A 12,082-nucleotide genomic window follows, 5' to 3' on the forward strand; every position below is an offset into this window, starting at 1 on the left:
GCTTGCTTCTGCACTAGAACAGCTGAAAGCTTTTCTTATCACCTCTGTGGCAACTAGTCATTGTGGGCTCAAAACTGCAGGTTACTTACCTAAAGTCTGGCATATCTTTAAAAAATGCATTATTACATGCTAGAATAACTTTTTTCCCTAAATTGACTGATTTGAGAACCTAATAATCTTCTCTCTACTTTGAAGATTTGAAGAGGAGTAGTGATATTAACAAAAAAAAAACAACCCAAAAAAACCCAAACAAACAAAAACAAAACCAAAAAACCAACAACCAGAACCAAAAAAAACCCTGTGAGGGTAGAGGTGAGGTTTGTTGTTTTAGGATACTAGTGGCAGAAGGACATAATATTTTTCCTTCAGGGACTAAAAGGTTTAAAATAGGTTCTAACACCGTGTTTGAAACTCTCACTTATTTTTGTTTTCAAAACAAACCAGAATAAAACCCCAAAGAGCTTTTACGTTGGTATTTCCTAATACCAAGTATTTGGTATCTCTAAGTTTGAGAGAAATTTATTTGTCAAATTAAGAAATTGATAGAAAGATTATGAAATGCCATATGGATACATAGAGAAGGCAATTTGAATGCCAGATAAAATTTCAAACCTATGTTAACAAAATAATAAAAATTGCTTTAGTAGTGGTGGTTTAATATATGCTGTTTAGCATGTTTAATTCATACTGGGGAAAATACTACTTTTTGGGTTACAAAAATGACCTTGATGTTGCCTTAATGTAGGTTTGAGCATTATGATTCAATTAACCGTGTTATTCCACTATACATCTCAGCTTGATGCAATATTTATATATTAATATATATAAATTTATTTATATATATAAATAAGTCCAGAAGACAGTTGGGTCGGGTTGTATTTCTGACTGATAGGAACTGTCATATTCAAAGCTGTTTTTCACAAAAACAGGCAGCATCAAACTGCACAAGTGAGATTCGGAAGTTAAGTTCCAAAACCCAATGTAACTTGAGCATTTAATTGATACCATCTACCTCAATAACATGCTGCTTTGGCCTTTCACTTACAACTAAACATGAGCAAAATCAGTATCTGTTGTTTCTTTTTTTTGGAGGAAATAAATGCAGATCAAATCAACAGTAGGAATTATTAGACCAGTGTATAGCTCTCACTGTATTAGACCAATGTAATAGGTCTCCCCTGTGGCACTGTGGGAAATCTTGCCTGTTAAGCACATGTTGATGAATGGTGAAGATGGAAACACTAATTACATTAATATGGTTGGTATTTTTAACTTTTAGCTACATTCTCAATTTTGAATGTTGCTTTTGCTGACATAGAATCATAGAATGGGTCGGGTTAGAAGGGACCTTAAAGATCATCTAGTTCCAACCCCCCTGCCCTGGGCAGGGACACCTCCCACTAGACCAGGCTGCTCAAAGCCTCATCCAGCCTGGCCTTCAACACTTCCAGGGATGGGGCACCTCTCTGGGCAACCTGTTCCAGTGTCTCACCACCCTCATTGTAAAGAACTTCTTCCTAATGTCCAATCTAAACCTACCCTGCTCTAGTGTAGAACCATTGCCCCTCGTCCTATTGCTACGTGCCATTGCAAACAGCCCCTCCCCAGCTTTCTTGTAGACCCCTTTATGTACTGGAAGGCCTCTAAAAGGTCTCCCCAGAGCCTTCTCTTCTCCAGGCTGAACAACCCCAACTCTCTCAGTCTGTCTTCGTAGGAGAGGTGCTCCAGCCCTTGGATCATCTTCATGGCCCTCCTCTGGACCCGCTCCAACAGGTCCATATCCTTATTGTGCTGAGGGCTCCAGAGCTGGACTCAGTACTCCAGGTGGGGTCTCACCAGAGCAGAGTAGAGGGGGAGAATCACCTCTCTCGATCTGCTGGCCACACTTCTTTTGATGCAGCCCAGGATGCGATTGGCCTTCTGAGCTGCAAGCGCACATTATTGGCTCATGTCCAGCTTTTCATCCACCAGTACCCCCAAGTCCTTCTCCACAGGGCTGCTCTCATCCATTCTCCGCCCAACCTGTATTTGTGCCTGAGATTGTCCCAACCCAAGTGTAGGGCCTTGCACTTGGCCTTGTTGAACTTCATGAGGTTTGCTCGGGCCCACCTCTCAAGCCTGTCCAGGTCCTCCTGGATGGCATTCCTTCCCTCCAGCATGTCGAACGTGCCACACAGCTTGGTGTCATCAGCAATCTTGCCACTTCCCACTGTCCATGTCTCTGACAAAGATGTTAAGCAGCACTGGTCCCAGTACTGACCCCTGAGGAACACCACTCGTCACTGGTTGCCACTTGGACATTGAGCCGTTGACCACAACCCTTTGAGTGCGGCCATCCAGCCAGTTCCTTATCCACCGAGTGGTCCATCCATCAAATCCATGCCTTTCCAATTTAGAGACCAGGATGTCATGCGGGACAGTGTCAAGTGCTTTGCATAGGTCCAGGTAGATGATGTCGGTTGCTCTCCCCTTATCTACCAATGCTGTGGCAATATCGTAGAAGGCCACTAGATTTGTCAGGCATGACTTGCCTTTGGTGAAGCCATGTCGGCTATCACCAATCACCTCCTCATTTTCCACATGCCTTAGCAGAGATTCCAGGAGGAATTTTACATCTTTGTATAACTTATTCTGTGGACAAATCATCTGCTTAGAATGGTAATAATTTATAATCATCCTCAGCCTTATGGCTGTTTCTGTAAATTTTTTTTTTTTTAAAGGAGTCTGAACTTTAAGCATGTTTGAAAACAGTGTTAGGCACAAGCTAAGTTTCTGGAGATACAAAAGCAATGTCACTACTCAGTTCTGTCTGGGAGTAGCACACAGTCGTCTTCATAGTTATTATGTTTTATCTAATTCTTTGTGATGCAGGAAAATATCTGTTCTTAAACTTGTGCATTTTTGGTTCTTTAAAAATGAACCATGTCTGTTTCCCTTTTTTAAAAAAAAATTAAATTATTTTTTTATTAATTGTTGTTAGCATAGGGCCTGAAATTAAACGTTTAGTATTCTGGGAAAAACAAGAAATTAAAGATATCCCACTCCCCCAGCAGCTCTTGATTTTTCTGCTGTTGACCAAATTGTTTGTTGTAGATTAAATTGTCTGTTGTATGAGATTGAAATGCTGAAAGGCTTATTTATATAGTTAGCAGGGAAGCTTGAACCTACTCACAAATAGTTTAAAAAAACCCTCCAAGTTTTTTTAAAAAAATCTTCTTTTATACTAACAGTTTCAGTAAATGTGTATAATCCTTAAGAGCTTATTGTTTTATACATTTTATTCATGTACATGTTTTTATTCTCATGACAATATAGTGGATTTTGATATGCTTTTTAATTTTTTTGTAAGAATTTGAATCTGAGCATGTTACAGAGTATACGCAGAATCACATAATCACAGAATGGTTCAGGTTGGAAGGGACCTTAAAGATCATCTAGTTCCAACCCCCCTGCCATGGGCAGGGACACCTTCTACTAGACCAGGCTGCTCAAAGCCCCATCCAGCCTGGCCTTCAACACTTCCAGGGATGGGGCATCCACAGCTTCCCTGGACAACCTGTTCCAGTGCCTCGCCACCCTCAGACTAAAGAATTTCTTCCTGATATCTAATCTAAATCTCCCCTCTTTCAGTTTAAAACCATTACCCCGTGTCCTATCACTACAGTCCCTGATAAAGAGTCCCTCCCCATCCTTCCTGTAGGCCCCCTTAAGGTACTGGAAGGCTGCTATAAGGTCTCCCTGGAGCCTTCTCTTCTCCAGGCTGAATAACCCCAACTCTCTCAGCCTGTCTTCATAGCACAGGTGCTCCAGCCCTCTGATCATCTTCATGGCCCTCTGCTGGACCCATTCCAACAGATCCATGTCCTTCTTGTGTTGAGGACTCCAGAGCTGGATGCAGTACTCCAGGTGGGGTCTCACCTTTTGGTTTGGAGGAGAAGCAAGTTGCCCATTCATAAATAGTTACATTCTCAGACAATACTGGCACATCATAATTTTTCCTTTGCCTACAAAATGATGTTAAATTATAAACACAGTAAATTATGTTTCTGAATGGATGAAAGGAATACCAAATTATTTAATCTAAACTAATGAAATTTCTGTATTAAGCGGCAAAAAAGATCAAAAATAAAACAGAAATATATAAACACTGCTTCTACTTGTGAAAAGGTTCATACACAAAAAAAATATATATATTCCAGGTGTGGGTTTGGAAAACAGGGCCAGAACCGATTGTGTTTTTCTGTTAAGCAAATCTGCAGAGGGGGTTGGAATTAGATGATCTTTAAGGTCCCTTCCAACCTGAACCATTCTGTGATTCTGTGTGTGATTCTGTGAAAAGTTACTCATGCAGTTTATCCTACAAAATAGAACTACATGGTCTCCACAAGCAATGTTTGGCATTATATTCCATATTTTGTTTATGTTGGGATGTTATAGGAATAGTAAATGTATCCTGGTAGAAATAAAATACCATTGACTCTGATAAGCCATTGTCACTTTAATTGCTATAGTAATACTTCCTTGGTAGTAGATTTATGCCACTGTATTTAAATTTATCTCTCACAAGTTCAACTTTACAAGCTGTCTTTATAAAAATGCATTATATTGGGGCTGAATACCATGATCTGTACTGTGTATGACATGATATAACAGACAGTCATTAATGTCTGTATTTTATATGAAAGAACATTATAATAATTTGGTTTTAGTCTACTTAATTGCAGCGTATGACTAGGTTGGATTCTGTGGAAGTTCTGAGCTGGCAGTTTTTCCATGTTCTTTTTGATCAGAATTTCAAAGTTTTTATGGTGGCTGTACACTGTGAAGCTTATATTATTCCTGATAAATGCCCAAATATTAAAAAAAAAAATCGGTTTCTAAGAATGATTGTTCAATGTATTGAAGTGTTCAGTAAAGCTTCTGCATATATGTATATGCACACTTACTGGTTATTCAGTATCAGAATACTTAAAACTCCATTTAGACTTACTTCTTAATGAGAGCCTTCATTTTTCATGAGGCACATGAGATTTTCTTCAAGACTGTTTCATCTCTATGTCGTAATCTGATTACCTGTGCTGTGATATCTGTTTTTCTTTAACATATCTCCAACAGTTGACCAAAAGGGGGTGCTGATAGATCCGTCAGATGTGTTGCATAAAGAAGTTAAGAAGCCTGTTTTTGTGCAATGAATTAAAAAAAGTCTCAGCTACTAAATTAGATCAGGTAAATACACAACACCCAGATGCGAAGACCTTGTAACATGACAGTAATAGCGTTGCTCTTTTATGGAAGGCAAATTCATGCATTGTAAATATGGCTGCTTTTCACCTTCCACTAGACTTGGGGGGGATTCTTTGTGACATTTACAGAGGCTCTGTAGCAGGCATTCTCTTCTGTAAGACTTCAATGTATTTTTCCACTTATGCGGTTAAACAAACAAAAGCATATAGGGGTTAAGCATAGGTTATTTAGCAGATATTTAAGAAGATCAAATTTGTTGAATTTTAGAGATTGAATACAGATATCCAAAATTACCAAGATAAACATTTAAGTCAGATGCCTTAATTTCCTTCATCCAGATATCACAAAAGAATTTTGCTGTCCAGTTTTTTACTGGATCAGTTTTACATCAACAAAGCTGGGGCCTCTAATGTAGGAAGGGAAGAGGAGACATAAGAATGTCCCCTGAAACAAGGAACTCTGCTACGTCCTTATCCCACAGTGGGATCAGATGGTCGAGAGACCTGAAACTGGTGTAAATATTGTAGCGAGGACTGGAGAACATAAAATGGCTTCTCAATGGACCCCTCTGCGTAGCAGAGATGTGGAACCCATTTGTGACTGCTGGAAGGGGAGTATATGTTTCTTATGGAAGACATGTATGTGGTTAGATGATCACAGTATTTGTTTTTCCAAGATAGGTGAAACCTATAGAAATTTTTGAACTATTCACATTTTCACTAGTAATCATCATTAATTCATTCCATGTTACTGAGCTAACGTAAGAGTATTTTTACAAGTATTTAACAAGAAGACCATGTAGTGTAGTCTGCCAAGTTTCTACTCTTGTTTCTCTACTCAGTATAAAAGAAATTTAGATTTACTGTGAGACTCTAAAATAACAAGTTGTAGCCATAATCCAGTCTGGATGCAGTGTTCAGGTCTATAATGCCTTTCTCAAGAACTGTGCACTGATGAGGAAAAAGTGACCTTAGCCTTTTTTAAATTCCTAATACTGAAACCCAGAAATGTCATTAAAGTGCATTGTTTTATTGCAGATCTTAAAGCAAAGTTCATGCTGAAGCTGGACCATGATAAGACTGATGTTAAAGACAAAATCGTATTATACGAAGCTATATTTTAAGTGAACTGTAGAAATGAGTATAATGAAACAATAATAAATGATAGAAATGATTAAATGATAATAGTGTAAAATGATGATTGATACAGGTTCATATAGATCAAGTTTAAGGAGTTTAAATGCCCAACACAGGGTGGGGAGAAAATGCCACTTTCATAATTGCAAACCAAATGACATTTTGAGTGGTGGTCTCTTTGTAGCCAAAGGAGCTGCTATAGGTTCATGCCAAGTTACCATGCTTGTGGAAGCACAAAGACACCTCTGTATTTGTGTCACAGACTAACATATGAAGAACAAAAAAGGTATCTTCCATTAAGAGAGTGACAAGGAGATTTGGGAGAGGGAGTATACTTTAGGAGAAGGAGTGTGATGCCAAATACATCTGAAGGAAGAGGCACGGAAAGACAGACTTCAGCTAGAGGAGAACTTAGCTGTCTGAGTCCCTGCTGTGCTAAGTGTGGTGTCTTCACCAGCTGTATAGCCAAGCCTCCTTGATGGCAGAAAGAAAAACTTTAGGGACTAGAATTTCACCTTGTGAAAGGTTGGTTATAATCCAAGAAGTTACAGAGTTGATTAGCCACATATATTAGTGTGGGATACTGTGGGAAAGTGTCTGCAAGATCATAAAGGACATGGGTGACTTTTTTTTATAAACCTTAATTTTACTTTTGTCTAAGCAATTTTGAGGGTTTGTTGTTTGTGTTTTTGTTTTTTTTTTTTTTAAAAAGGCTAACTATTCTAATAAACCCAGGCTTTTACATTTAAAAGCTTGCTTGTTTGTCACTAGGGAGCTCGCTATAAGAAAAATGTTTGGGCAGATCCACAATGGAGCTTTGGCCAGCTTGGAGTCTTGTCACACTTTGTTTATTAGATAGTAAGGATCTGTGTTTTGAATTGAACATTAATAAGCCTAGAAGATAGCAGGGTTTATTGTTGCTAGCTATTACATATAAAACTTTCTGTATAGTTTCTGAACTTTAGAATTATATTGCTGGTCTATTTATTATTATTTAAAGTATTCTGTGTACAGTAATTTTAAATTGGAGCTCAATTAGTCTTGGAACAGGGTAAGAAATGGAACTTCCTGCTCTTAGGGCCTCATCCCAAGATGTTTTGACAGGAAAAAAAATGCATAAGCAGTGAAAAAAAGGCAAAATGGGATAATGTGAACCCATATTGCTTACAAAGAGAAAAGAAGAAAGCATATTACCTTTCCACAGGTCAGTAGTAGAAGAAAGGAGGAGAACTGTATGAGAGTGGAACTGTAAAAAGTATGTTTTATACTTCTGCAAGTTTATCCATCACAAAAGCTACCTAAAGGTCAAGGTGGACGTGGGCAGAGGCAAGTGTTAATTGGGAATTTTGTGAGAATTACTTTATTGTTGGAGACAGAATAAAAAGTTTAAATGGAGTTGTCACTTAAGTGATTTAGATTGCATATTCATTTAATTTGAAGGTAAAGTAAGTGTTGTCAAATTTATATGATTTCTAAGGGGAAATTTGAGTGATGAAATGATAATTGTCATTGTGGGAGTTTGAAAAGAGAGGATTGTGTGAGAGAGGTCTGTTTCCTGGTTATCTCCTCAGTTAAGTGCCTGACATTAGGGACAAACTTGCAATGAAACCTCTTGAAAATTAAACAAGTTCTCTGGGATCCAAGTAATATTTTCTATTAACTTTTAAATAGTAATATTTCAGATCACATGATATTTCAGAGTTGCTGGTATTTCTAAGCTCCAGGTTACTTTCCTATAAGAGATGCAACAAATAGAAATATCAACATCTTGTCATCTTGAAAGCAAAACTGGTGTTTTATGTATTCTTACACAGAGAGACCTCCATGGACTTATGGTTCAGATTCCTAGTCTAGTCTAAATGCCAGTTTTCAACCTCTCTTCAAATAGGGAGTTCTTAAAGAAAATATATTCTTTCCATCTTATTGCAGTCCAGGGATGGGCAGAAGGCTGGGAATTTAAGACACATACAAGGTTGCAAATTACAGTAACAGTTGAGCTTTTTCCAGAATGGTGTAGTCAAGAGAAATGGTTTTGAAAAATGATGAAGAGGAGCAGAAACTGATTTAGGTTAGTAAACCATCTGTCTGCTTTTGTAAAAGAGTTAAAACATCATCTTGGAGAGCTGTAAGGTGTGATGCCCTACGATTTATCCCAGTTGACAGAGATATCTTGTGCCAAAAAATCAGCGCTCTCTGTACGCAGTATAGTGGCATCTCAGAGAGAGATTCTACATGCCTTTAATCTGGTGGGATTTTTTTACCTTGCTCTTCCCTATTAACTCTAATGGTATGAGATAACTCTTTTTTTTTTTTCTGGCAAAGGCAGAAATTTCCAAAATGAGCACTCATCTGAGTAAAAACGATGTCAGATGACATCATGCTGAGTGGAAATAATTTTGGAAGGGCGTGAAATTTATACTTTTCAAAGCTGATAAATTCTTTTAATTCTTTTCCAAATTAAAAAAAGACACAACCCAAACTCAAATTGAATTGTGCTAAATTTTGCTCCGTCTTGCATTTGTATTACAAGAAAAAGTGTGATTCTGATCTGCCTAATTACTCAAAACCTGGCATACTCAAACCTTTACATATTCATCAGACTTCTCCACAGAGCAAGGTTCGGAGAACTTCTTGATTCATTTCTTAGACTATTTCTATCCAGAAAGGACCAATTTGATTGCATAATCCGATATCCTTCTTTGACCATATATTAAGTAGTGTAGTGAACACCATATCACATGAAGATCTAGAATACCTGTGGAATACTACTTTGATACTAAAATTCCTGCAATAGGAGGGAAACTAATTTTCCTATTACAGTGGTTTTCCTTGTTTAAGGTTGGAAATTGTGTGGCTTCAGCTACTTGCCATTGGAATTCAAGTGTTATGCTGGTGTTCAGGAGACTTTTAGGATAACTTCTCCTTTGGTGTGTTTTTGAAGAGAGACCATCTAAGAAATGTTTCTTTATAGCATATTGCAGTATCAGTCTATCCTGGGTTTATGATTTTTTTTTTTTTAATATGTACAATTAAAAAATGACAGCTGTGTTGAGCCAGAAGTTCTCTGGGGCAGAGATTTTGAGGTAATATAGTAGTTATCATATAGATATTTGTGAAATTCTTGTGCTCCCTTGCTTCCCTGAAAACTTCATCTTGTTCTTCAAAGTACCCTTGCAGACAAATTTTGTCATTTCAAATAGGAATAGACGTGTCTGTCCATGTTGCAAAGTTGAGTGATTCTATAAACTTTGTGGTTTGAGTTTGTTTTTCGTTATATAGAGATTTTTTGTAGTTGTTATTGGCAAATGGAAGGTAATTTAGTAGAGTGTAATTGGTGTTAAAGTATAGATTTGTGTAAATCTACGTTTGAAAGATTACTGAATTGAACTTTGTTCCAGTTGCTTAGTTTTATAAGATTATTGTGGCTTGCTTTATAATCACTAATTTAAAATTCCTTTCTAGTGTAGGTTTTACCTCCTAAAAACTTTACCACGCTAATATTGTTTGAAAATTAATGCTCGTTTAGTTAATGTGTTGAATCCAGTGCAGACAATCTGATATAAATTAGAATTATGATTATTGTGTTTCCAAATGATCAAGTTCATATCTTCAAATGCATTCTCACCAGAACCCACAAAAATTAGAGAGGGATTTAAGATTAGAAGACACAGGTAGATGCACGTGTTACAGGGGCTGTTCTTCCAGTTATGTTTTTCATGTTCTTATGGCTTAGTAGAAGGCGATGTAAGATACACTGTTTTCATTCTACAGGTTTTGAATGAGCGTGTGCAAGTTATCTGGTCCTGATACACTGTTTGCATGATTGACTATTTAACAGTTATAGTTTATTTGGGGACGGGTTAGTTTAGATAGTATTGCAGATTTTTTAAAGTCTTGGAATTCTGCTTTAAAAACTGTGGTGCTTTTTGAAAACACTTATGGATGGTTTCCTCAAAATTACTAAATGTTACTGATAGTGTTAAATTACTAGTATGGTTGTAAGCATCCCATAGGCAAAATCTCAAAGTTTAATTGCTTCTGCAAGTATGATTGGCTTCCCAAATTAGGTAATCTTCCAAAGAACAGTTGAAACGAAAGTGGCTTAGTCCCTTTTACTGTTTAGCTGTGTATATTCTTGCACTTTTGTGCCTCATTTGTTTAAAATTACCTTAATTAAACATGAAGCACACTATTAGTTTAGAGAATTGGACTTTTTGGCTTGTTTCACTTGCTGTTGTGGGGTTTTTTTGCCAAAAGATGATTTGCACTCAAAGGGCCCAATCCTGACATTAGTGACATAACGCAAATTAAGGGCAAATTTTACTTTTCAATTCAGTGACGTGTGATTGAATTCCATGTTTCCATCTGCACTTTACAAGTTTAGTAGTTATGCAAGAAGATTAATCATATTTCTTGGAAGCTAATAAGCTGACCCATACTGATTTAGAAATGAAGCAAAATAGTTGTGAGCTTTGCCCACTCAAAGACAGAAAATTGTGTTTGAATTATCAGCTTAGGGTTTGCTTTGTTTGTTTTGGTTTGGTTTTTTAAAATTTTTTAATGTTCTATTGTTAAAGTGTATAACTGGAGCTTTACCATTGCAAATGGATTTAGGATTTTTTTTTCCTCTGATGCCATCATTTTAAGGATCAGAGTTCCAGAATGCTTGTAGCAGCCTTGTATTTTTCTGTCTGTTCTTGACAAACCAGCTACTGTACATTCATATAGAGCAGTACAGTCCTTGCCACTGGCAGTCTCTCTGTGACAGAGAGCCTGTAGGCTGTCATAAAGTGCAGCCTGTTGTGAACTGCTAAGTGGTAGTCTGCCAAAAACTCAGCAGACAGAACTAATTGGGGAGAAAAAGGATTTTTGTGCCCTCATCTCTCCCTCTTCAATTTTTTTTACAAGATGGATATTGTTCAAGTAACTTGTTTATGTAAGATTTGTCTGCCTCTACTTTCTCATTGCATGAATCATTGTTTAACTTCAAGTCTTGCACCGCAGGTCAGTGAGCACTTCCACATGGCGGCTGGCACAGGACCAAATTCGAGACACGCAACTCATTGCAGTTGATGAAAAATTGGTAAGAGTTTTCTACTGCTTACTGCTATGATACAGCCTTCAGGGTTATTTCTGCACAATAGACATTCAGTATGGTATTCTGCGTTCTAGGAAAGCCGTATAAATGTGAACTACAAAGCAACAATCCTTCATACGTTTTTAAAAGGGAAACATTAGTAAAACATAAGTATGCAAAGGAAATATGGCATTCAAAGTATTAAGCAATATAAAACGATGAGTACCTTGTTTATTATATGGTGGTCAAGGACCAGTGTGAGCTGTAATTTATAACAAGTTTGTACTTCTTGAAATCTGGGTATATTTCTGTGTAGTGAAGTTATGCAGAATTTGCCAACTTCCTGAAATTATCTTCATTAGGACCCATATAATTAAAGAAAGTGTGTAAAGAAGCATCATGCAAGGTTATTGTTACTATGCACATGTACTCTAGCTTTTGAATATGCATGAAGGTTAGATTACAACTTGGAACAAATGCATAACATTCTTCTGCTAATCAGTAGCAGATCAGAAATTTGGCAATCTTTTCTTGTAAGTTCTTCTATAATGTGTGGTCTGTTACTCTAGATGCAACCTGACACTTATGTTTGTATCATTCAGTAGTATCATTTTTGTAAGACTTC

General features: G+C 37.2%; 1 protein-coding gene across 1 annotated transcript in view; it reads left to right on the forward strand.

Moving 5' to 3' along the window:
- Window positions 1–12,082, forward strand: part of LOC141735498 (NADH dehydrogenase [ubiquinone] iron-sulfur protein 4, mitochondrial-like) — a 37,845-nt gene that overhangs the window by 4,596 nt on the left and 21,167 nt on the right. Inside the window, exon 2 of the mRNA XM_074568383.1 lies at window positions 11,385–11,463. Coding sequence (XP_074424484.1) covers window positions 11,385–11,463 — 79 coding nt within the window. The remainder of the gene's footprint in view (window positions 1–11,384; window positions 11,464–12,082) is intronic.

Source organism: Larus michahellis, chromosome W, assembly GCF_964199755.1.
Source record: "Larus michahellis chromosome W, bLarMic1.1, whole genome shotgun sequence".
In the NCBI taxonomy this organism is placed as follows: Eukaryota; Metazoa; Chordata; class Aves; order Charadriiformes; family Laridae; genus Larus; species Larus michahellis.